This window comes from Hydra vulgaris, chromosome 06, assembly GCF_038396675.1.
Source record: "Hydra vulgaris chromosome 06, alternate assembly HydraT2T_AEP".
NCBI lineage: Eukaryota > Metazoa > Cnidaria > Hydrozoa > Anthoathecata > Hydridae > Hydra > Hydra vulgaris.
The window spans coordinates 17,748,703-17,776,062 of NC_088925.1; the positions used below are offsets into that span (position 1 = coordinate 17,748,703).

General features: G+C 29.1%; 1 protein-coding gene across 4 annotated transcripts in view; it reads right to left on the reverse strand.

Annotated features, from left to right (window-relative positions):
* Positions 1–2,254: 2,254 nt before the first annotated feature.
* Positions 2,255–27,360, reverse strand: part of LOC100201104 (uncharacterized) — a 29,017-nt gene continuing 3,911 nt past the window's right edge. For 2 of the 4 annotated variants that reach the window (XM_065799421.1, XM_065799422.1), the window contains exons 2-9: positions 26,281–26,365; positions 25,829–25,971; positions 18,712–18,884; positions 7,159–7,221; positions 6,638–6,847; positions 5,431–5,581; positions 4,974–5,360; positions 2,255–4,877 (exon numbers count right to left, since the gene is read on the reverse strand). In XM_065799421.1, coding sequence (XP_065655493.1) covers positions 2,611–4,877; positions 4,974–5,360; positions 5,431–5,581; positions 6,638–6,847; positions 7,159–7,221; positions 18,712–18,884; positions 25,829–25,964 — 3,387 coding nt within the window. In that variant the 5' untranslated portion in view covers positions 25,965–25,971; positions 26,281–26,365 and the 3' untranslated portion in view covers positions 2,255–2,610. The remainder of the gene's footprint in view (positions 4,878–4,973; positions 5,361–5,430; positions 5,582–6,637; positions 6,848–7,158; positions 7,222–18,711; positions 18,885–25,828; positions 25,972–26,280; positions 26,366–27,360) is intronic. The other 2 variants (XM_065799420.1, XM_065799423.1) reach the window with 1 other exon arrangement.

Consider the following 27,360-nt stretch of genomic DNA (forward strand, 5'->3'; position numbering starts at 1 on the left):
ATGAATAAGATATAAAGATATAAAAGAAGTTAAATGATATAAAAGAAAAAAAATGCTTCAATCAGGAAAGCTGCATTCAAATATGGCATTCCATTCTCAACTCTAATAGGTCGCGAGAACAACAACAATGCTAGCTTCAAGGGATCAGGATCAACAACCGTACTCTCAAAGCAAACAGTCAATTAGGGTGCATGCGTTTAAGTTCCACTGTGATTGGGGTTATGGTTTAACACGAAATGATACCATGAACTTCGTATGCGGTTACCTTCTTCGTACAAATCAATCAGGCCTATTTAAAAACGGTAGGCCTGGCAAAGACTGGTTTTTTGCATTTATAAACCGATGGTCTAAAGAAATTTCCACAAGAAAAACTCACACTTTAGCATCTGCCAGAGCCGCTTCTTGTACGCAAGAAATAATTGATAACTATTTTGAAGTTGTCACTAAACAATATCAATTGTCTGGAATAACTTCTGGTTGTCACATTTGGAATTGCGGTGAAACGGGTTTTTGTGGTGATCAAGGCAAAGCAACTGTAGTATGTCGAAAAGGTGCAAAGCGTGTTTTGAAACTTACTGTAACAATGAAAAAATCCATTAAACAGTGAACAATTGCTGTAATGCTGATGGATACTTTACACCACCATTCGTGGTATACAAATCAAAACGAAACTTTAGAGCTGAATGGGCTTTAGGTGGTCCGACTGGCACCAAATATTCAAATTCTAAATCTAGTTGGATGGAGCATGGCACATTTATTGAATGGTTGAAGGAAGTGTATATACCAGAATGTTAAGCTATTAGTGATACTCATTTTACATCTTGATGGAAATACGTCTCACGTCAGTTTAGCAGCTGTATTGCTATGCCGGGAAAACAATATAATTTTGATTTGTCTACCAACCCACTCATCTCACATTCTTCAGCCACTGGGCAAAGGTGTCTATTGCCATGTTAAGCAAGGCAGCTCTTACCAAATATTACTAAGACACAAAAACTTAGATAAAGAAAATTTTCCTACGTTGCTCAAACAGGTGTATGAGAGCGGTAAGTGTTTTACACGTTTGCACGCTATTGCTGGTTTTGAATATACTGGGTTATTTCCACTTAACAAAAACAAAATCAATCAACAGGCATTAGCTATCTTCTAAACGTTTAATCAACCGACGTCTTCAACGCCATTGCGAACAATAAAGTCTTCAGCATCTTTTGAACCAGCAACAGTAGTTTCGAGATTCGACAAGTACATGAGAATGAAAATTGAAATGGGAAATGAGCTAAAGAGTTTTTTTTAAGAAAAATATCAGTCTCATGTAAAAAAATCGAGGCAACCTAATATTTCAAAAATTGCTGGCCAATGTATTACAGAACACGGTGTTGCAGATCATCTCAAAAAAGAGAAGTTAAGCAACTCAAATTAGCTGAAAAACAAGCTAAAAAACGTAAAATCATCTGCGAACTCATAATGCCGTTGCCAAACCCTGCAGAAAAAGAAGTAACTTAAAATATAGAACCAATTACAACACTTTCAGCCAAAAGAAGAAAAGTTATTAAATGCAGAAAGTGTAAAAAGGATTACATTCGGACATGATGTCATGTGAGAATCCAAATTGCAATGCTTGGCTCTGCAACAAAACATGTTTGCCAAAAAATTTTGTAATGGGTTCAGATATTTTTTTTTGTAAAAAAAATAAACCTTAATCTTTTATTATTTCTGTATGCTATATAAAAAATATATAGCATATTTCTGTTTGCTATATAAAAAATATATACATTTACATATATAAAATGTTAAATTTATTAAATGTATTTTTAATTGATCGGTTTTAACAGACTTTCTGCCAAAAGCGATTTATTTTTCCTTCTAGTTTTCATATTTTCAAATACAATTAAAAAAAAAAAAAAAATAATGTGCTTGTTGGTATTTTTTATCTTATTTAAAAAAAATAGTTTAGAAATTTTAAAAAACAATAATTACTTGATTTTTATTGTTCGGTGATCGGTTTGACCCGCTTTTACTCTAGTACTTTTTAATTTAAATTGAATTAAAGATGGAAATTTATAGGTTAAAACCAAAAATTCCTCCTTAAAGTTGTTGCTTAGCCTGTACTAATTATTGATATTTATTGACATAAAATCATACGAATATATTCTCGGTTACATAAACACAGTTTAACATTTAAACAGTTTAAACTTAGATTAAAAAACGAGATTTCAATATTACTTTTTTATAAAAAAATAATAATTAAAAAAACTTTATTTAAGGGGAGTTAATAACTTCATTGATAACCAATCATTCGATTCAACTAAATAGATACTATTAAGTATCTTCTAAACTGACAATAAAATACTTGAAAATCTTCTAAATAATTATTCTTTGTACAATATAAACATGGTTGTTTGGAACAAGAATACTGTCAATTAAAAAGAATTCACAAGCGCATTTTCTAATTTCAAGTTGAAAAAAAAACGTAAAAAAAAAAAAAAAATTAAAGCATTGAGATTAGAAAATATTCTCCAAACTCTTTTATGTATAAAAAACCTCTTAGGATCTGATTGCAAGAAAGGCATACGAACTTCAAGTAGTCATATAATATAATTAGAGAATCAATTAGGAACCTGAAGAGGTAACATTTTCTGAGTCAAAGTGCGTTAATAATAAAGATTCATTTGAATTTGTGCTTTGACAAACACCATCTTGCAAAGAATTACTTGAAGCCCGGCGAATTATATTACTGCTACTACTATCTGCTGAAAACTCGTCACGAAACTCGATATTGACATCCCCACGTAGCTCTAAACGCTCGTGAGACCCTGATACGCGTTCCATAAAAGGATTCATTCTGGACTCAATATTACTTTCTAGTCTTTCATAGGCCTGAGAACTGCTATCAGGGGTTTGCGCAGTTGTTATATTAGATTCACTAACTTCTCCTTCTTGCGATATATACTCTATATTGTTACTAGAGTCAACATAGCTGATTAACGGCATACTTTCAGAGTTCAAACTTTGGTCTGGTATATGTTCAGAATTAATATTTTTATTAGATATATATTGAGTACTCTGAGTAACGCAATCATCAGTTGTTTCACTTTGAGTCACAAATGACTGTGGTGAACCGCTTTGGGTAACAAATTGGTGCTGAGGAGCACTTTGAGTCACTACCTCCAAAGTAGAATCGCTTTGTGTAATGAAATGTTCACTTTGCGAAGGTACTTCATCAGATTGAGATATACTTTGATCAAGTTCTTGTATACAAATTTGAATACTTTGCGAAGGCTGAGTTTCGTCATCATTATCTTCTAGTTGGGCATTAGTTATAGTGGGTACTTGTATTAAACTTTCTGCAAGAGCAGGATCAGACATAATAGTCTCAGAACCATCAGGCATTTTAACAATAATCTGGGGTTGCCCATTTTCATCCGAACTGAGAAGCAATATGGGCTCTCCACTGTTCGAAGATTCATCTTCAATATCAACGATCATGCCCGAGCTATCAGCTGCCCCTTCATCAATAAATCTTGGTTGGCTAATATTTTGTGATATCCCATACTCTACATGAGTTGTGCTCTCTACTTCCATAGAACCCTGACCTTCATCTCCTTCGTCTATTATTAACTCGTTTCCATCAGCATGTTGTATTATTAAATTACTTTCATCAACATCATCAATCGAACTACTGACTTCAGATGCTGAAACCTTTGCTCGAGAACATTTTTTACTAAAGCGTTGAGTTGAATCTGCTTTAATGGAAATGTTAGATGATGAAATCGGTAGGATGCTTTGACTCATAGGTGGCATACATATAGTAAGATTAGAACCTCGAACTGTTGAGGCAGCTGTTTGAATAATACAACTTGATCCATTTCTTACATCTGGTCGAATAGAGCTAAGTATATTATTAACTACTTCATCACCTTTGATAATACTCGACTGTTGCTCACCGTGCAAGTAACTTTCTACAGCTGCAAGCGTTGACGTTGCTGATATAGAGTCTTTAACTGATTGAGATGACACCTGACTTACTACTAAACACTCTTCATCGTGCACTAAAGCAGATAAACGCGCGAGTTGCTCTTGTGAAAATGTTAAATTAGTATTATCTGTTCCATTTGAAACAGGCGAGGAAAGCGAAATAACACCTGTAGTAGATTCACATCCATCGAACATACTAACTGGGCCAATAACAATGAATTTATTTGTAGAAGCGGCATTATTTATTGCAGCAAGAACGTCAGGATTTTGAAGTATATTAGATAATCCTGCAGCTGTACTGGAATCAAGAGTTATTTCCTGACCATCTCCGTCTGTAATGTTGTTTGTACTAGGATCAATAATGATCTTGGATTGGTTAGAGGTTGCACCGCCTAACTGTAATGTTGTATAAGAATTTCCGGCACTATCAGTTTCACTAGATGAACGAATAAGAACTTCAACAACTTGATCCATATTACCGCCATTTTCTGACATATTTACAATTCCATCAACTTGTACATCAGTAGATTCGCCTTTTCGAGCAACCGAGGAAAGTAGCCCTAATCCATGTTGAAGATTAGTTTCAGCTGGTTCTTGATCAGCTGTATGAATTTCAATACTTTGCATGTCACCAAGTACATAATGTCCGCCTCCTATTGATTGTGCAGAAAGTTGCTTGGCTTGTTCAAACGCTCGATAATTTCCTTTTGAAGTTTGTTTAAAGGTTATTTCATTAGATATAATGCTAGCAGGATCTGTATCATACTCATCAATATCACCTGGAAAATGTGCTCTAAAACCTTTCTCTGATTTAGGCTTACGATGTGTAGTAAGATGGGATGTCATATTCTGTTTTTGTGTGAACCTACGACCACACGTTTCACAAATATATGGTTTTTCTCCTGTAGAGGATGTAACATAATTGTTGAAGATGGTACATAATTATCTTTTAAATTAATAAATAATGACCAAAAAAAAAAAAAAAAAAAAAAAAAAACCTGTGTGAGTACGGAGATGCGTTTTTAAATTCCATAACAAAGAAAAACTTCTTCCACATTCTGCACAAGAATAAGGCTTCTCACCAGAATGTGTGCGTACATGATATGTTAATTTGTTACGTTGTGAAAAAGATTTATCACAATGTGGACAATGAAAGTTCTTTACTTTAAAATGGACTGTTTTTAAATGCTTACGAGCTGCAGCCTCATCGATAAACATTTTATCGCAAAGCGTGCAAGGAACCTCTCGTATTTTTAAATGAAACCGTTTGTGATGTCGTTCTAAAGTTTGCAAATTTGATAAAATCTTGCCACATTCCCGACATTGTACATAGCGCTCTGGACAAGTCAACATGTGTTCATGAACATCCTCTTTACGAAATTTGCCTATATCAAATTAAAAAGTTATATTGAAAAATTAAAATATAAAACATAACCGCTTTTGAGTGCTTCTTACCTTTACAATGGGTGCAAGTAGCTAAATCTGGGGATTGTTGATCTGGTATACCAAAAAATAAATTTTCATCTATATCTTCCTCTTCATCGTTATCATCATCATCTTCGTCATTTTCTTGCTGAAGTTCTGCTTGCATCTGCTCTGCTGGTACCTAAAATTAGGCCATATTTTGTTTTCTTAAAAAATTTAAACATAAAACTTAATATTTTTACTTGATATATAAATAAAATGATTATATTTAATTATTGAAAAAAACTAACTAAATTATTGCCTTAAATTATGCAAAACTAATTTTTTTGCTAATTTATAATTTTATAAACTATAGAAATTGTATGTATGTATGTGTATGTATATATATATATATATATATATATATATATATATATATATATATATATATATATATATATATATATATATATATATAATTTTTATTATTAAATTTAAAGATTTATTATAATTGCTTTTGAAAAATTAAGAACTTCCAGATTTTTTTAAAATCCATATACTGAGAAGTGTACTGCGAAAATGTCTACTTATTCAAGAAAAGGTTTTTTTCTGATAACCTTGATAATAGGCAAGCTTTTAATTTCAAATAAATTTGGTGTTTTAAATAAACAATAGAAAAAATTTAAAGCCTTCACCTTCTAATTGTTAACATTAGTATTTCATTTTAAACAATGGTTTCAAACAACTGCTTAAAAGAAAGTCAAGAAACTGCTTAAAAGATAACTAGAAGTAAAACAAAAATAATTTTACGATTCATCATGGATAAAAATTATGGAGATGGAATTACATAATTGAAGCACATATCAGAGATAAACTTTTTAGATAAAGGAGAAGATTCAGCTAGGAATCGGATTAAAGATTCAAAATTTGGAAGATTTAATCGAGGAATGGTAAAGCAGGAAAACACACACTTCTGAACTGGATGGTAGCTATCTGATCAATTACATGTTATTTAAAATTAATTAAAATAATTACTTCTTTTGGATATTTACAAAACATGACTATTATTTTTAAAATAATTTCAGTTTATTTGAAACTCAAATTAAAGAAATTTTTTAATATATTAATGCTTTTGAAGAGATTTATTATTTTTTTATATAAACGCACACAGAATTATAGTCATAAATTTCTTTTTACAAAAAAATAAATTTATAAAAAAATATTCTTTAAATGATTCAATAAACTTTAAGAATCCTACTTCTATTTCATCATGTTCCGTATCATCAACATCTTGATGATGCTGAATATAATGATGTTCTTCATTAATCATCATTTCAGAACTAGGTGGAGCTGGGTCCATCATATCATCAAAATCATCTTCATCATTTTCTTCTGTGTCTTCATCATCCAAATTATCATCTTCATTTTTCACAGCAATCATAGGCTGTTCATAATCATCTTCTGTTAACTTAAAAAGGTTTTAATTATTTGAAAAATAGCAGTACATCATTAAATATTTCTCTAAAATTAAACAAAAGTAACATTTAACAGTTGTAACAGTTGTTAAGAGATAAAAATTTAAAAAGCATAAAAAATAAACCATTTAAAACGTGACCAATATTTCAAAATAATAATATGTTTTATATATAATACACAAGGCAAAAGGGGTTCACTAAAATTGAACAAAAAACAACAACAACAAATACTTAAAGTGATACGCAAATCATAAATAAATAAAAAAGATTTTATATTACAAGAAAAAAAAATAAACTAAATTACCTCATCATCATTAATATTATTTGAAGAATCATCAATTTCAGACTTGGGAGCTTTTTTCTTACTCTAATGTAAATAATAAAAATCTGAACAAAATCATAACAGATCTTAAAAGGCAAATTAATATCTAATTAAAAATTAATGTTATATATATATATATATATATATATATATATATATATATATATATATATATATATATATATATATACACACACACACACACACACATATATATATATATATATATATATATATATATATATATATATATATATTTTTTTTATAAAACATACAAAAAAAGATTTAACAACAATTTTATTTTTTCTTTCGGATACCCAACAACAGATACCTGTTTAAAATGTAATTAAACAAGAATAAGTATTGAAAAAGATTTTAAAGAACTCTCCAACAATCCTCACAGGGAACTTAAGCTCTCCTAAAATCTTACTATTTCGTAAAAACCATTATTAGAGACCATGCGGACATATGCGGATTATAAACCAAATTTATGTAGATAACATAAATATTGAACAATGCATTTCAAGTCTCAAATTACTGGACCACCTTGGACCGCAAAAGTATTCGACTATATAAGTGAAATTTTAACTGAAAAAAGTACTTAAAATATGATGTCATTTAAAATCATTTAATTTGACATAACTTACTTGGAAAATAGTGTTGCAACAGCTCATTCGAAAGATACTACTTGATTTTATTAAGTTATTTTATGCTCATTAGTAACACAAAAAAATCATCAAATTAAAAAAAAGCTTTTATATCCTACAGTTTAGAAGGATATGGCATGTTAATTATATAAAAATATATGCATTTTATAAAAGCTGAATGTTTAAGCTATAAAAATGGTATATAAAATAATTTTTGAGAATGCATATTTTTTACTTTTGTCCATCACCTAGCCCACTGTGCAATTGTAAAACCAAATGACAAAATTGAAAAATTGTACCCCTCAGACAATCAATTAAAGATATAAGAACACTATGGTTTTAAAAATTTTTTAGAAAGCATTGGTAGCAGGTAATTCCATGTCAAATGACCCTGAAGTTTTTTAAAATGTCACTCAGATTTTGCTGATTTTTATACAGTTGAGAGTACATAGTAAACTAAGAATTTCTTGAAAATTTTACCCTCTGGTTTCAAGAAGATCCTGAAATGTGACCATTTTACTTTTAAGAGATGTTGGCCAGGCCCCTCTTGTCCCCTCAGATTTCTAACGTTTATTGAGAGGTTTCAAGTTACAAAAATTAAAAAATACTTGACATTTTTACTTGAAAATTTGTATCTGGCTTTTTTTAGGGATGACAAATCCAATGAAGTGATCAAAAATATAACATTTTTAAGTACCTGTATTTATAAATTTAAATAAATTTAGGCAATTTTTTATATACCTAATTTTGATGCTCAAGAAACCCATGTGGCCTTAAATGATATCAAAAAATATAAAAATATTACACATCATTCTATACTCATTGGTCTTTCAAAAAATATAAATATTTTGATCTGTAAGTGTATGGATTTCCATATATGGATAATGGGGCATGGTCCCCACTTTTTATTTTGCTGAGTCGTGCAATTGATTTTTCACTAGTGCCAATGAATGTGCATGATAAAGTTATTTTCAGGGCCCAGCAGGCTTGGACAGAAATGACGTGCGATTGCACACTGTAACTGACCACGCTTATAATTATTTTTCTTTACAATTTGACCACGGCGATTTTGATGTTTTAACAATTTAAATGCTATAAAAAAATTGGTATGTTATGTATAACTTTTAACCATTAATTTTTTTTATGTAGACATGTATTTTTTATGATAAATTTAAACGTTTGAAACTATTTTTCTATGTCTTTCTAAAAATGTTTTGAAAGATAACTATTTAACGTAAAAAAAAGTATTTTTCGCTTTGAGTTTGAACTTTTTGTATTTAATTTTAGTGCATATATATATATTCTTTTTTGTAAGGAATTGTTTTCTTTTTTCATCATCATTATTTTTAATTTTCTTCTTAGTTTAAGTTTAGCAAGCGTTTCTTTTTTCAGCACATTTCTAAAATGTTTAAAAATCATCTTAACAGTCATGGTCAAGTTGTCAAAAAATAAAATCATTTGCATGGTCAGCAATAGTGCTCAATTGCATGCCATTCCTGTCCAAGCCTGTCCATACGAGGACCATGTCCCACTTATTTTCTCAATAAATTTTTTTTTCTTTTTTGTATTTTCAACAAAGTAAAGATAACTTTGAAAATATTGTCTTCAGAAAAATTTTTTAGTTTATATTTATTTCATTTGGTTTTTGATAATTCTGTATTCAATAAATTTTTCTTAAAATGAGATGAATAAGTCTTTCTTAAAATGTTTTTTGATTTGCAAGTATATGGATTAAAAACAGTCATCCATCTAAAATAATGATTTTAACAGAATTTTACATCGTATAGTTTAAAACCTTTTGAATTGAAAAGAAAACAGACAGAACAAGATTGATCTGTCAGACAACAATTGAAGAATACAAATTGATGTTATCAGAGGCAATAAACAAGTTAGCAGCTCATTCCAACATTGCAAAATGTCAAGCAAGATACCTAAGGCAACAAAAGGAAAAGTTAGCAAAAGACTGCTATATTCTCTAAAGTGATTTTGATTGGTGCCAAAATCTATTTAACCCATATAAACTTGTTGCCCTCTAACTATTAAAAGAAAATGACCAGTTTAAAGAAAAATCCTTTTGCTTCATGTCAGAAGATAATGAGCATGACATTGATTTGGTGTATAAAGTTCAGAAACAAATAGTTAATTATTCAAAAAAAAACCATCCTAACATTTCAAAGATTCTTTATTTATCAGATGGTTGCGCTACTTAGTATAAAAACCATAAAAACCTTTACAATATCTGTCTCCATAAAGATCATTTTAAAATTGATGCAGTGTGGACATTTTTTGCTACAAGTCACGATAAGTCACCATGTGATGGAATTGGTGGCACAGTAAAACAATTAACTGCAAGTGCAAGTCTACAAAAGCCCATAAATAACCAGATATTGAATTGTAATAAAATGGTTTACGACTGTATAAATAATATTAGAGATTATTTAAGATAGAAAATGAAAGACTGACAGAATTGCACACAACTTTGAAAAAACATTTTCAGCTAAGTGGAACAATTCCCAGAACTAGGAGCTATTTTCAATTTAACCCAGAACCTATAGATACTTTTAGCTTTAAACAAACAAGTGAAGATTTTAATATAAAAAGCATGTTTTCTTTTTCTGGTATTCAAAGTATTCAAACTAATCAACAAATTAACATCAATACATTGAAATTTGGTGAATTTATTCTGTTTAAATATGATACCTTTGATTAGATTAAGTTGGATAAATGAAATTGATAATAATAATCAAGATGTTATGGTAACACTTATGCACCAGCATGGTACTTTTAACAGACTTTTCTGACCATCTAGAACAGATGAGTGTTGGGTTCCAATTACCAACATAATTTGCACCATATTGATGCACCTGTAACAACAACTGGACATATGTATACTTTGACTGTTGATGCATCTAAGCAAATCTTAACACAATCTTGACACTTTATATTTTTGTATTTTATTACATAAATAATTAAATAAAATGGAACAAATACAAAGCAAAAAAATTTTTAAAAACAATATTTTCAAAGTTATTTTTATTTTATTGAAAAGCAAACAAAACAAAAAATATTTTTTAAGAAAATAAGTGGGGCATGGCCTCTGTGCCCCAGGCAATGGATCCTCTGGTCGTCTGCCCTAGAAACAATTTTAACAGGTGATCATCAAGACTACACAAATGCTGAAAATTTTAGAGCTCCAGTTTGCTTGAAAATAAGTGGGTCACTTGCCCCAGATCACTCTAATATCTTGGGGCCCTGAAAAAAACTTTAATATGTACATTCATTGGCACTACAGAAAAATCAAAATTTTCAGAGCTCCAGCTAGTCTATAAGGTAGTGAAAAATCAATCGCAATATTCCACTACAAAAAATTAGGGACCATGCCCTGTTATTCATATATGGAAATCCACATACTTGCAGATCAAAATTCTTATAATTTTTGAAAGATCAATGAATATAGAATGATGTGTAATATATAATTTTTGATATCATCATGGTCACATGGGTTTCTTGAGGATTAAAAACAGGTATATAAAAAATTGCCTAAATTTATTTAAATTGATAACTATAGGTACTTAATTATAATTTTTTACACTTCTGATCATTTCATTGGATTCATCACCCCCAAAAATAGCCAGTTTCAAATTTTTAAGTAAAAAAAAATCAAATATTTTTAAAGTTATAAGACTCGAAACCTCTAAATAAACATTGCAATTCTGAACAGACAAGAAGGGCCTGACGTGTATTTTCTAAAAGTAAAATGATCATATTTCAGGATCTTCTTGGGCTTATTGAAAATTTTTAAAGGACTCTTATTTTACTAAGCACTCTCAACTGTATAAAAATCAGGAAAATCTGAGATGTATGGTGACATGACCTGGGTCATTTGACATGGAATTACCTTAGCCTGAGCTGCTGAAAAATTGCTTTGCAATTTTCCTGACCTGCAATACTAAGACCTGCATTTAATAAGTATAAAACATTTTATAAAATAAAAAAACAAAAACAATATTGACTCAAAAAAAAAAACTCTAAAAATTCTAATAAACAGCAACTTAGACATAAAGTGTCTAAAATAGACCACGATCTGCTAAGAGAAAGACTTAAACAAGACATTTCAGAATGCAGTTTTGTCATTTAGATTAGCTTTTGAGATCTTTACTTAGATGTCAATACAGGAGTTCAAACAAAAGGTCTTTAAAAGTATGTAAACCTGGCCATTAAAAGAAAATTTTTGTAAAAATGCACTTTTTTATTTTAAGTTTAAAAATGTCATTTTCTATGCAGTAAAATCTAAAATAATTTTTTTATAAAATTTTGACTTTGTGGTAACTACTCTTCATATGCATTATGCACATGTCTCAGTTGATCAAATTCTTCACAAAATATATAAAAATCTTTGTTTCCAGCTTTAACATATTAACTTGATTGCTCAATATTGTAAGCAATGAAAGGCAGAAATTATCTAATTGAATCAGTATTTTTTATTCAAACTTTTTTTAGCTCACAAAAAACAAGTACAGTAAATTAATTGTTAACCATAAGCCTAGAACTTTAAAGCAAATAATTTTTTGCCGTTTACTAAAATTTGTTTTACCAAATGGCATAGACTTATAGAGATCAAATTAAGAACAAGTTTAAATAGTCAGGTGTGGAACAGATTTACCATGACCTGTATAAGACGGTCTTTACAGCTAGTAATAATAATAATAATAATAATAATAATAATAATAATAATAATAATAATAATATTAATAATAATAATATATATATATGCATGCTGAAACTTAATATCAGAATTTAATATCTGAAACTTAATATCAGAAATTAATATCAATTTTTATCTTATATGCTGCAGTAGAGAAATATTAGTTATGTTGGCTTCTACGAGAACTGATGTCAATTTTGAGGGCTGTATTATCACAGCATTAATTAAACAGTATCAATAAAGTTTCTAAATAAGATATTAGAAATCTAGGCTTTTTTATGAAGGACTATATGTCAGTTGTATAATCAAAAGTTGAATACGTAGATGACAAAATTAAAATTTGCAGGTCAACCAACTGAAAGTTGGTAACATTCCATGTGCCTGTAATAATGACTTGGTGCAAAGCATGGCAATAATGACTTGGTGCAAATGTTTGCAACAAAACAAAACAAAAACAAAAAAAAAAATTAAACGATTTTGGAAATAATTTGTATATAAGTAATTTGTTATTTTAATTTTTATATTTTTTATAAGTTCATTCAACTTACTTAAAGTACAAAGTCCATAGAAAAATTTTATTTTTATAAGCTTACTTAACTCACCTAAGTGCATATAAATTTATTTATATGTTTTCATAAGCTCATTTGTGCTTTCAGAAAATTACTTCATTTTTAAATATAATGAATATAGACAAAATATTTAATTAGTTATAAAACAAAAAACAGTAATTGCGACAATATTGGACTATTTTTTTTCAACTTAACATTTATCTGTTGTAATGGTGTATAGGATTAAGCAAAAGATGGAATGGTATCTAAGCCTTTTCACTCATTTTTTTTTAATTCTTTTGTACAATTTTTAAATAAGTTTGCTTCTAGATTCTTCAATGATTCAACTCTATGTGGTATTTTGCAATTACCACTTTGTGCTTTATCAAACATAAAAACAATAGGTTGCAGATGATTTAGTTTTAACTGCAACACAAATGCTATAACCAGGCCACAACTTAAACATGAGGCTCTTGAATTCTGGATGGTCAACTTAGTTCAATAAGTTGATTTTTTTTACTTTGACTTGTTTTAACAACATAATCCAAGAATAACCCTGACTTTTTTTGGCAACAGAAAATATTAAAAATTGATACTTTTTAATTTAATTAAAAACAATGGAAAAAAAACTGGAGCTCTAAAACTATTACAAATTTCATCTCTTGCTTATTAAAATCATTTCAAAAAATGCTAATGTTAATTAGTTAATAATAATGTTATTAACTCTAGTTCGCAGATACTATTTAAACTGAATATTTAATACTATGAAGACAATTGTTTTATGAAACACTAATATAAAAATTACTAATGTTACATAAAACGAGAACTAAATATATATATATATATATATATATATATATATATATATATATATATATATATATATATAAATATATATATATATATATATATATATATATATATATATATAAATATATATATATATATATTTTAATAATCCTAAAACAGAAAATAAAAAGATAAATGCCTAATTAGTAATTTTTTATTTATCTATAAATCATTCATTAATTTATTTGCAATTTGCTGCGAAACTTACGAAAAAATTAATAAAAAGATTTCTAGAAAAATAAAACAATGTGCAGTTAAAAAAAAAATCTTAGTTAAATACAGAAATTATTTTATATTATAACATTATTAAAATAATATATTAAATATTTTGATTAAAATAGTCATAAAAAAAGAACTTCAATCATTTATGAAAAAAAGACTTTTACCACCATTTATTTAAATAAGTGAAGCAAAAGACTAAATAGATATAGTTTTTTTTTTTTTTTTTAAACATCTTCGCTTCCAACAAGGCTGCAAGCAGCCACTAATTAAAGTTGGAAGTTACTGTAAGAGAAAAGATGAAGATTGTAGAGCAAGATAACGATTGACGGACGATTTAAAAGATTGCAAATTATATGAATCAGGAAAGCAAGATGAAGGAAGCGAATTCCAAAGAGCTGATGTTCGAGGAAAAAAACTAGACGAATAAGCATTTTTGGAGCACTTAGGAACAGTCACAGAAAAAGGATGACACTTAATTGAATGACGAGTAACACGAGAATGAATTATAGTAGATGGCACAAGAGACGCTAGTTCTTTAGAGCAGTGCCCATTATAGTATTTGTAGAAAAGAGAAAGAGAAGCAACATTACGACGATGTGATAATGGTTGGAGGTTGGCTGCGAGAGCAGGTCCAACAATGTTTACAATGCGTTTTTGCACCTTGTCTAAAAGAGAAAGGGCATCATTAGAAGATCCGCCTCAGATATGGCAACAGTATTCCATACAAGGCCGGATTTGAGATTTATAGAGATAGAGAATAGAATCCGAAGTAAGAAAGTGACGAGCTCGATAAAGAGATGCAACCTTAGCAGATGCTAATTTTGCAACTGATTTGATATATGGTTTCCAAGAAAGATTGGAAGTAAGAGTTAATCCTAGAAGATGAAGAGTAGGTGACTCATCGAGTACATCACCATTCATAAATATAGGAAGATCTAAATTATTGTGATAACGATTGGCTGAAAAAAATTGAGTTTTACCTGAATTAAAGTTCACCAGCCACTGTGAGCCCCATGCTGTAGCAGAAGTGAGATCCTTTTCAAGCTCAAATGCCCCCTCCAAGCAATCAGAGGGTGATGGTTTCTTATCACGACAAGAATAAATGGTAGTATCATCAGCAAACAATGCCACCTTAGATGTGAGAATATCTGGAAGATCATTAATGTAAATTAAAAAGAGTATAGGGCCAAGGATAGAACCTTGAGGAACCCCTGAATTTACAGAATAAGAAGAAGAGTGTTGTCCATCGAAGACAACTTTTATGCTACGATTGGAAAGGAAGGATTCAATGATCTTAAAGATGTTGCCGGATACACCATAAGAAGAAAGCTTATGGAGAAGACCAGCATGCCAAACTTTATCAAAAGCTTTTGAAATACCAAGAGCGATGGCCTTAACCTCTCCACCTTTATCTAATGCACGATAAAACCTGTCAATTATTACTGTTAGCAAATCAGCTGTAGAACGCGATGATCGAAATCCATATTGATGGTCAGAAAGTAAGTTATTCGATTCAAGATGAGAAATTAAGTGTTTGTTAATTAAAGATTCAAAAACCTTGCTTATGATAGGAAGAAGACTTATGGGACGGTAGTTAGACGAATCGGATCGTTCTCCAGAATTTTTGAAGATAGGAATAACAGATGCCGCTTTCCAGCAGGCTGGAAAGCAAGACTCTGATAAGCACTTGTTGAATAGTTTTGAGAGTATAGATGAAAGCTCCAGAGAACACTTCTGCAAGACAATAACAGGTATGTTGTCTGGGCCACAAGCTGTAGAAGAGTCTAGGCAGGAAATCACTTTAGATACAGATGCTGGAGTGATATGAATGTCAAGCAATGGATCAACCTGTTTGTTGGCAATATCAGGTAGAACGCAACTAGTGGAATCAAGGGATGAAATTGATGAAAAGTTTTTAGCAAACAATTCGGCTTTGTCTTTAGGTGAGGTGACAAAGTCTGAACCATACAAGAGAGATGGAATTATAGATTTGCCCTTATTAATGATATTATTAAAGATTCTCCAGAAGTCACAAGAGCCTAATTTTTGAGATGAGATACGAGATTTCATGAACTGAGAATAGCGGGTTTTGGCGTTGGACAAAACCTTTTTACAATTGTTTCTAGCAGTAATAAACAGACGTCTGTTTTCTGGAGAATTGTTTTGCTGATAAATATGGAAGTAACGGTTTCGATTGGTAATCGCAGCAGCACAGTGCGAAGAAAACCATGGAGGAGAGTGAGGCTTGACCTGGAATTGTCGAGAGGGAATAAAAGATTCCATGCCAGCCTGAATCCACGAAGTTATGTAAGAAGCACATTTGTCAACAGGAAGACGAAAGATTTCTACCCAAGGGCCATCACGAAGAAAATCACGGAAAGAATCCCTGTCAGCTTTACTGTAGTTGTAAGAGAGGGATTCCGGTGATGAAGAAGAATGAGATATTAGTTTTGGAGAAATCAAACTGTGATCAGAAGAACCTAAGGGTGAATGTGGAGAAACTGAGCACTGACTTGGATCAGAAACAAGACATAAGTCGAGTAGAGAAGGTAAATGATTCGAGTTGTCTGGAAAGCGAGTTGGAAAGTTGACTATTTGAGTTAGGGATTGAGAAAGGCAAAAGTTGTGGGCTTTAATGCCTGCCGAATCACTGACACTAGAGCCAAGCCATTCAGAGTGGTGAGCATTAAAGTCACCAACAACAACTATGTTAGCTGATAGATAAAGAGAGAGGGCTTGGTCAATATGATCAGAAATAACGTCAAAAAGTGTGCAGTCTTGAGATGAAGGAGAGCGATATAGAACAAAGAGAAAGGCAATAGAGTGAAGTGGTGCTAAATGAAAGCACATAAAAGAATAGTCTGCGGATTCAAACCCAGTTTCACGACAAATGGGTGAATTCTTACGAATGTAAATGCCCAGGCCAAGCATGTGACTATTGGAGTCTTTACGAATTAGAGGAAGATAACCATCAACACTAAGATCACAAGATGAGACAGCCGAACTCAAATTAGTCTCACAAAGAGCAAGTAGGTCTGGTGAACTTTGCAAGAGATAAGACTCAACAAAAGAAAAGTTACTTCGAAGACCACGAATATCAGTGAATGATAGGTTTAGAGAACTTGGTGATGATGATGGTTTTTTGTGTTTTATAGTTTTTGGTACTTTATTCATTTTTAAATTAGATTGAAGAACTTGACTCAAAGCATAGATAGTACTCAGAACACTGCTTAATAGCCCAAGCAATTGCCTCATTACTACTAATAAACCCTAAGCCGTAACAAAGGGCTCCAAATGTGGCCTCCGCAATGCACACCAAAAGTACAAACAGGGACACCATCCATGCGCAACATGGCACTGTTACTTTGATATTTTTCAGCTGTTGATGGAATCAGCCTCTGAGAGCTACCACAGAGTTTGGGAAACCTGACTACCAGCCGGCCTCAGAACCATAAAACTGAGTTTTAGAGCTGTACCCTCATTAGGAGATAATAGAATGACTTGCCTAGTCATAAAAACAGAGACACAAGCAAAACCCATGCATTGAGTCAAGAAGATCCAGCATTCAACATCCTACACTGGAAACAATGTATTAAAATACATCTGCGCCAGCCTAATAGATGAAGAAGGGGCGCGAGGCTGGTCAACAGATAGAATCTGTTTACCCCTTAAGTCTTTGCTTAGGAGGCCTTCTACAAGACAGTAGCTGGGTGCATTTAACATCTGCCCAAGATGAGTATTTTTATCGAGACACCATCTCTAGCCTTTACTCAACCAAGAGCCCCAAGGCAGGGGGTGTTTTAAATCGGAGTTGGCATCTCCTAGCCTTTGCCTAAAAAGGCGTATCCTACAAGGCAGCAGGACATGAAGCAGATTGTACTGGGTTACATGTTACCAGTAGCAGGATAACCTGATCTGACATATGACATATAGTTGATGTCCTGTATAATAATTATGCAAAGTAATTATTTTACAGGACTACACAAAGTAAGTAAAAAAAACTGTTTTTTATTTAGATTTATGATAATTGTTTATGTTTTAAAAAGAATTTGAATTCAAATAACTTGCTAGCTATATATGACTCAAATTTTTTTATAAAATTATTAGCATCTAATTTGGTAAAACTGTAACAACAAAAAACAAAATCTAAGAAACTACAACTTAAAAAAGTGATAATACAAATTAAATGTTTTTTTGGACAAGCACAGGTAAATTAAGGGAGTGCATAAAAGATTGAATAGCTGTTAACAAGCTTAGTTAAACAACTTTTCCTTAATTTTTGTCACTGATTCCTTAATTAAGAAGATACAGGAAAAGAAATGTTAATAACAAAATGTTGTAATAATATTAAAGAACTAAGCAAAACTATAATAATATTAAAACTACAATAAAATTAAGAGTACAAATTTGGATACAGTAATGCAGAATATTGACTTTAGGAGCAATAGCAATTCAAATATTGCTGACTGTATATATTTTTAAGTATTTATCGAAAGGTTGTATACTTTGAATACTACCTTGTATTTGTATGCTATTTAAGTAAATTTAACCTTTTCTGAATTACCTTCACTTTCTTTTTAAGCTTTTTGTAAGGAACAGGTTTGTCATTATCATCCTCCCCATTGAGCTTACGTTTACGTGCAGCAGCTAACATCATAACAGTCATTTTTTTACTATTCTTTTTTGAATTTTGAGCTTTCTTCGCTTTGTCTTTTACTTTTATCTTTTGTTTTTTTCCTAAATTAATAAAATTCTGCTGTTATAGTAGTTTCAAATTTACATTTTATCCCCACAATGGGGATAAAATATATCCCATCAAATCTTATACTTGTTTGTGCATTGTTTTTCTTTTTATAAAAAAAAAGCATGTTTTTTAAAAACTTTAATCTTTTTGTGAATAATCAATATATAATCATCAAACAAAAATTTATTTCTAGATAACTTGTTATTTAATTTATTTATATAATTCTATGTTAACATTGATAAAAACTATATGTTTTATATAAACTTATTTAAAATATATAAAATCGTAAATTTATTTAAAAATAAACTTAAATGTATTTATTTAAAATTAAAACTTTAAAGTTAATTTAAAAACAAGAAGTTAAAAAAAATAAACTACTCTGCAAAACATAGTTAACATAGATTTTACTAGAAATTAAATTTTCTGCACTTCTATAAGAATTTCTTATGACTTAAAAAAAAAAAAAAATGAGTAAAAAGTTAAGAAAACTACAGAACGATACTATTAAAATGCTTAACAACCTTTTGATTAAAAAATATATTCAAACATGAAATTAAATTTTTTTAATATAGACATTTTTTAAATAGATATATCAAATATATATTTAAAAAAATAATTTATGCTTTAACTGCAGGAGAATAACAACTAAATAAAATTAAATATACAAACCATATAAATCAAGGGTTGAATTAAGCAATCGCAGATTGCAATATCTGGAAATAAATCTAGTCTTAATTTTTTCATTTTTTCTGCTAACTCTTAATGTCATAAAATTCAATAAAAAATAATTATCTATTGATCGCAAAACCTGACAATTTAAATTTTAATAGTTTATATATACAAATAATCATCAAATAAAACTAGAAAAATAAACTAAACAGTACAATAAATTAAACAGTAAATATTAAAAAATTTAAAAATATATATATCAAAGATGATTATAAGTTTTTACATTTATAGTGAATATAATAGTTCAAAAGAATTTAGCAATTATGAAATATTTCAAATAATTTAATTTAATGAAATATTTTAAATAAACCACTAATTTTTATATTTAAATTATAACTTATTTAACTATAATTTACAAACTAACTAAAAACTGTCATAAAAACATTTGTAACTCTCTAGTACTGACACTTAATAACATTTACTTTGACAGAGGTGATTTAAAAAAAAAAAAAAAAAAAAAAGAAAGAAAATTGATTTACAGCGTTTACAATTTAAAAAAAAAAAAAAAAACTAAAATATTTAAAAGTATATATCTTTATCTTTATTTTTATTACTAATTGATTAATTAACATTCAAATTTTTAAAGTTGTAGTTTCCTGGTAATAAAAAAACTAAAAGTATTTTTATTAGTTAATTAGTTTAAAAGTGCATAAAATATTCAGAGCATAGGAGACCATGTATACTAGGGTGGAGTGATTTTGGTATCAGAACTATAGTAACCCTGGAGTAAATAGATTATCAAAAAATAATAATAAAATGTATAACATGTACTTGCTAATAATGGCTGGTCTACAAAAATGTACATTTATTAAGAAATAATCTATTTTCGAGGAAAACCGCCATTTTTTGATTTTTCTTTTCACAGTGGGCATGCACATTGTGCGTTGTTTTGTTGTTTTTAGATAATTCTTAAATCATAATTTATAAATAGCAAAACAATTTATAGAAAAAATGCCTAAGAGCCAATCCAGGAAAACTCATTTGGAAAATAGTCTAAAATACGTAGGTCTCCCATCAGAATTGCCTTCAGCTGATCTTCCAACACTTCGTCAAGTAATTCAGTTTTTTTATTTCACTGAAAACAATAACCAAAATAATTCAAAACATAATCTACTAGAAGAGGTTGAGAATTCTCTTAGCACTTTATGGAATAAAGTAAACCAACGTCTTCCTCTTAAGAGAAATTCAATCTTAAGAAAATTAAGAAATCTTTTTGAAAAAGTAAAATCTATAAACTCTTCGATATTTCATCATGTACTTGTGAATTAGCAACTGTTTTATGTAATGACAGAGATGTTAAGTGTAGCATCATCAATTTCCAAGTAGAGCACATCTTGTGTCTTTGTAAAACTAGAAAGGTATTTGATTAAATTTTTTATATATCATTGTATATATTGGAATATTTGTTGTTTTAATCTGCAATTATTGTACTAAGAATTTTTTATTATACTTTGATTTCACTTCAATCAAACTGAATTAGTTGATTATTTTCAAAAAATATATTTAAGATCCCTTCTGAAGACAGGGCATATATTCGTGAACAGAGAAACAAGATTTGTCCTAAAGGTATTTATCAGCTAGGAAAGCTAATTTAAAATCTGGTACATTTACTCCGGAAAAAGAGCTTATAGATCATGTTAAAATGCCTTACGCCCACAAATCATTGATTGATTCTGGTCACATATCTGAAGTTTCAGCATCCGATCCAGATGTTTTGGTAACATATATATGTATATTTGTATACATGTTTATATACATATATATATATATATATATATATATATATATATATATATATATATATATATATATATATATATATATATATTTATATATATATATATATAATATTATAATAACCTACAAATGAGTACTCAATGTTCTCAATTAACAGAGCAACAATAAACTAGTGAAAATACTTATCTAATTATTTTCTTAAATAGCTTGTGTCACCATTAGTAAGTTCATCAGGAAGGTTCCTGACTATAATAATAGAATATAAGAAAAAAATTAGATGCGTTTTTACTAATTTATATATATATATTTTTCAATAATTCACCTCCCCAAAGCCGAGAAGGCCACTACAGATGAGGAGGCTACTTGTTTTTATCACCCTCTCTCAACTCTATAACTGCGAAACACGAACCTTGACGAACAAGGCCGCTGCGCGGAGAAACAAGTAAAGTGTGGTACAATCAGGGACGTGGTGGGAATCGAACTCGGAACCTCTCGCTTATGAAGCGAGCGCTCTACTACTACACCACTACCGCATTATATATATATATATATATATATATATATATATATATATATATATATATATATATATATATATATATATATATATATATATAATACAAAGCATGCTGCTTGAGATAAATTTTTTTTTTTAAAATGTTTTAAATGCTAAATATTTTTACAGGTAAATGATTCTGAGGAAGAATTTAATCCATTACAAAGTTCTCAATATAATTTTATCAAACTTGATAGATTTGCAATGGAGGCTGTCAGGTATTTTTATACATATTGAGTTTAGATGAGAATTTTTTATATATATTGTATTAAAAGTGTGAAAAAAAATCATAAGTTTCACCATTGTTCATCCCCAGTAATTTTTTATTAATGTGGGAGAGGAGAGGGTGAATATAGAATGTTAAGGGATCACATATAGATAATATACTTTGCTTTTTCAGTTTTGTTTATTTATTTCATAGTTTCTTATTTGTAGGTATGATATCTCATCTCGTGCTGCAGCTGCACTAGCAAATGCTCTACTTATGATTATGGAATCATTAAACATGAAGATTTGAATCACGTTGTAGATCGAAGCAAAATTGAGAGGTAAATACTATTTCATTATATAAGTTAGATAAATATAAATATATCTCTTTATTTATTAGTTTATATAAATGCTTGTTTACAAACCATTTAATATGATATTTAGCTAAATATAATACTTTGAGTTGTTTTATAGAGAGAAGAAGAAAATAATGTCAAGATATGGTGATCAACATGATAATAATTTAAGCAACTTGGTGTGTTTGGGTGTTGATGGTAAAGATGATAAAAATGTTCTTCAGTTTAAGGATGTTGTTGAAAATGGAGAAACTCGCTTGCCGAGAGTTACTGAAAAAGAACATCATTTAACTTTTACTAATGAAAATAGTTTTAAAAATGGTTCATATCTCTCTCATAAAAATCTCCCATCAAATGGTGCAATTGGTTTGCTTCAAAGTGAAATTGTATATAATGTTCTGAAAGAGTATGATAGTTTAAATTCAGTACAAGCCATTTTTCTTGATAGTACAAATGTCAATACAGGTTTCAAAACTAGAATTGTTGCATGTTCAGAAAAGAAATTAGGAAGAAAAATATACCTTATCAGATATATTTTGCATTATAATGAACTTCCATTTCGAAAAGTATTCAAAATAGTTGATGGCAGTTCGAAGTGTCCATATAAATTTTCAGGAACTATTGGAAAGCAAGTTTCTATAGATTTCCATTTTAACCCACAAGTGAAGTTTACCAAAATTGATACTCCAGTGGAGATACTAAATATTCCCATTGAAGTGATTAATGATTTAAGTTGCGATCAAAGACTATTATTTGAATATTGTCTTGGAATTTCTAAAGGATTTGTCAATCCCATACTTTTTAGAAGAAAAATTAGTCCACTAAACAACGCAAGATGGTTGACTTTAGCAATTCGAATAATGGCTTTGTATACTCATACTGAAGCACCATGTCTAGACCATGTAAGGTTTGTGAATTTTATTGTACAAGTGTATGCATACATTTGGTTTCTTATCAAAAGGTCTTCCAAATTTATGGATTCTCCAAATGAGGAAATACAAAATATTTGTTTTAAAAATTTAAAAAAAAATTCATATTGTCTATTTCCTGAGAACTTTTTATATTGTATGCTTAGAGATGAAGATTCAAACATAAAAGAACAGGCGTTACTAGTCACCAAGTATATGGCAGGAAAGCTGGTCATAAATATATTTTGACTAAACTAAAATCCAGGGAAATTCGACCATATTTTGAAACTAAAAACGACTTTGGTTTTTTAATAAATAATTTTGTTATGCATTTGATGTTAATAAAACATCTTTACATGAATGTACTTGCTTTTACTTTTATGATTGTGAGGAATATAAGTGTGTTTAAGATTTAGGACCAATGCAATAGTAGGGTAGTGGTAAAATGTTCGACTCACATTTGCAAGATATTTATTTTAGAAATATTTCGCATATGCCCAGCCTTTGGCAATTAAAATCTTGATAAACACTTATGTTCATGAATTTAAGTATTTATAGTGTTAAAAACAATTTAAAAAAAAACAATTAAAAAACATGTTTTGATTTTGGTGATGGTTATCCATGACCAAAATCCAAACAAAAAAATGGTTATCATATTTTTATTACCCGTTTATTAAGTTGATCGCTGTAATAATCACTGTTTTTGAATAAAAAATTAAGCACTTCAGGGGCCATAGAAATAATTTTTGAAGGTTTTTCCAAATCGTGTAAAAGTTGCAGATCTTCAGCCTTATCTAAACTCACGATTGGGTAGATATTTTAAACCAAATAGGTACACGTACCAATTATGTTTAAAGTATTTAGTCAAAAATAAATTGTGCAATTTATTAATCCTTTATTCATATCTGGCAATTATTAATTACTTACATATAGGATAATCTTGAGGTTAAAATTACTTATGTTGTTTGTGAGCACTTTCGAGGCCTATATAACTATAAATATCTAAATCCTTTACTATATAATTATATAAAGTATTCAACTAATTGTACTTTAAAAAACTAAAAATGACTTACCTAAGTAAACTTTGTATATATAGTTTAATTATATAAGTAATTTTAAATTTGCTGTTTAAAACTGTTATTTATATTAATAGATGTGCGTTAAAATGAGGTATAAAAACTAGCTAAAAATAAATTAAATGTTTAAATGCATATATTGCTTATATACCATTATATTAAATAAAAATTTTATAATTTATTATTAATTTATTTGATCATTTCATTATTAATAAATTTATTTGAAACAACAAACTTTTGACTGGTTTGATATTTTTATTAATTGATTTCATAAATCGCAGAAAAACGTGAAAGTCAGGAAAAATTGCGTTTTTTGCATTTTTTCAAAGTCGATTAAGCTTGCCATTTTTTATTTTGGATAGCTGAAATTTTTCATGAGCTCATATTTTACCCTGTTGAACTTACTCCCGGGTTACTAAAGTTGAATTTTCAAAAAAGTTTGAAAATCACTCCACCCTAATGTATACAGCAAAAAAAGTATTTGAAAAAAGTTTATGAGCTAACAAGGCTTGATTAAGTGACAAATTGTGATATCTGGAAATGCTTCTGGTCTTTTAAATTTTTAGTTTTTTAAAAACTATAAATTCTGTTTTTATCACAAAATTTACAAATTATCACAAAACAGTTATTATTAAATAAAAAAATATTTACATTATCATGAAATTATGATATAAAACCATTTATATTAATTATTTATAAAACCATATTAAAATTGTTATCAAAAATTATGATTTAAACTTTTATATTTTATAAATCATTAGATATAACTGAATATATATATATATATATATATATATATGCGGTAGTGGTGTAGTGGTAAAGCGCTCGCTTCATAAGTGAGAGGTTCCGAGTTTGATCCCCACCACGTTCCTGGTAGTACCACACTCAACTCGTTTCTCTGCGCAGTGGCCTTGTTTGTCAAGGTTCGTGTTTAAGAGATATAGAGTTAAGAGAGGTTTATAACCACACATAAGTAGCCTTCTCACCAAATAAGAACCCTCCTCGCCTTCTCGGCCTTGAATATACACACACACACAGTACAATGTAATATTGAAAATGAAACAAACACAAATCACAACAGTCTGAAGGATTTTTGCTTTTTTATTTATAATAGTTGAATTAACTGATGTTTAAACAATCAATAAATTAAAATATATGTAAATTTTGACTGATATTATTTTTACACTTGTAAATTTATTGTATTATTTTTCCACAAATTTTAGCAATTATAATAAATTGACCCTTTCATTAAAGCAGCATCTACAGTTTTCAATAAACTGTAAGTTTAATACAAAGACCAAAAATATTTCCAGATTTCACAATTCAATATTAAGAATTAAAAAATCAAAGAAAAAATTTTTTTTTCACCTTTTTTAAATGAATGTTCTTCTTCCTGAGGTTCATCTTTAACTTTTGATTGAATCCTTGCACTTTTACCTCGACTAGGATACATCACAACTAGCTTTTTATTAGCTTGGAGATGTTTTTTTTTAGGAGAAGGCATTCCAAAACTGAAAAACAAAACAAAAAAAACAGAATTAGATTTTAATATTAATTATGAACTCTTTATAATGCTGAAATAAAAAACAACAATATAATCTGACTTAAAAAATAATTGTTTTAATTGAGGATTGTTCCGATTATAGAAGTTGGATCAGTAAACTAGCTTTAGTTAAAGTGCTTTTCTTTTTTAATCTTAATGATTTTGGTTGTTAAATTATTGCTACTATTAACAATATAATAATTATTATAATTTTCTTGATGTTTTTTTCCAATTGTTTAAAAGAAAAGCATTTTTCTGAGGACAAGATATCTTATACCTGCTAGTAAACTTCTTAGTGGGAGAACTGATTGAAGTACTATTTATTCATTTTATTGGCATCCAAGATTGTGAGCTCCACTCATCTAGATGAAAAACTTCAAGTCTGATGCAAGAATTAACAAAAATAAATGAAATGCCCTTAATCAAGATCAACTATTAAACATTTTATACTTTTTCTAACCTAGTAAAAAATTTTAATCTATTTAAAATAAACCATAAAATACATATTATTTACCAAGTATTTATTATTTCATAATTACAATAGGAAATTTAAATTAAAAAAAAAAAATTACTTGAGAACTTTTAAGTTTATTAATAATATTAGCTTACACTTAAAAAAATATAACAAACAAATTATCATTTTCAAAGTTTAGAAGAAAAAAAGGCATTAAAAAATAAGAAACTTTACACAGGAGAAACGGAAAAAATGAGAAAAGTAATAATGATAATGAAAAAAAAAATTAATAAGATAAAAGAAAACTATTTACCAATCAGACATATTGTCTGAATAAAAACTCAGAATCTCTGATTATGTCACAAATTTGTCAGACATTCAGAAGGTCAATATGTCCATTAACTTTGCGGCTTGACCAGACAATGCAGTTGCAACAAAACCCACATCAAAGCAGTTAAAGAATATAACAAGAGCAGGATAAGGCAATAACATCTACAACTATATCAGCAACCGACTTACCTGATAGACCAAACAATGTCACCACAAACAAAAATATAAGACACAGTTAGACACTGGCTCCGACAAAACATTTAACACATCAGAATTTCTTTGACATTGGAACCTTTCACACAATACCTAATGTACTTCAAAGGAAACTTTGAGGGCTTATCGTTATTATCTTTCGAAAAATTGTATGTAAAACTTCATGTTGTAAATAAATACATATGTTTACCCACAGCTACTGTGTTTTGCCAGAATAGTGGATAAAGTTGGCAAAACACTTGCTAAGCTGTGCAACAAATTATTATATTAGTGAAATTTTTAATACTAATGTTCAAAAGACTTTAATTTAACATTAAAGAGTTTTCTGGTGGAATAGCTCACCATTCACCATTAAATAAG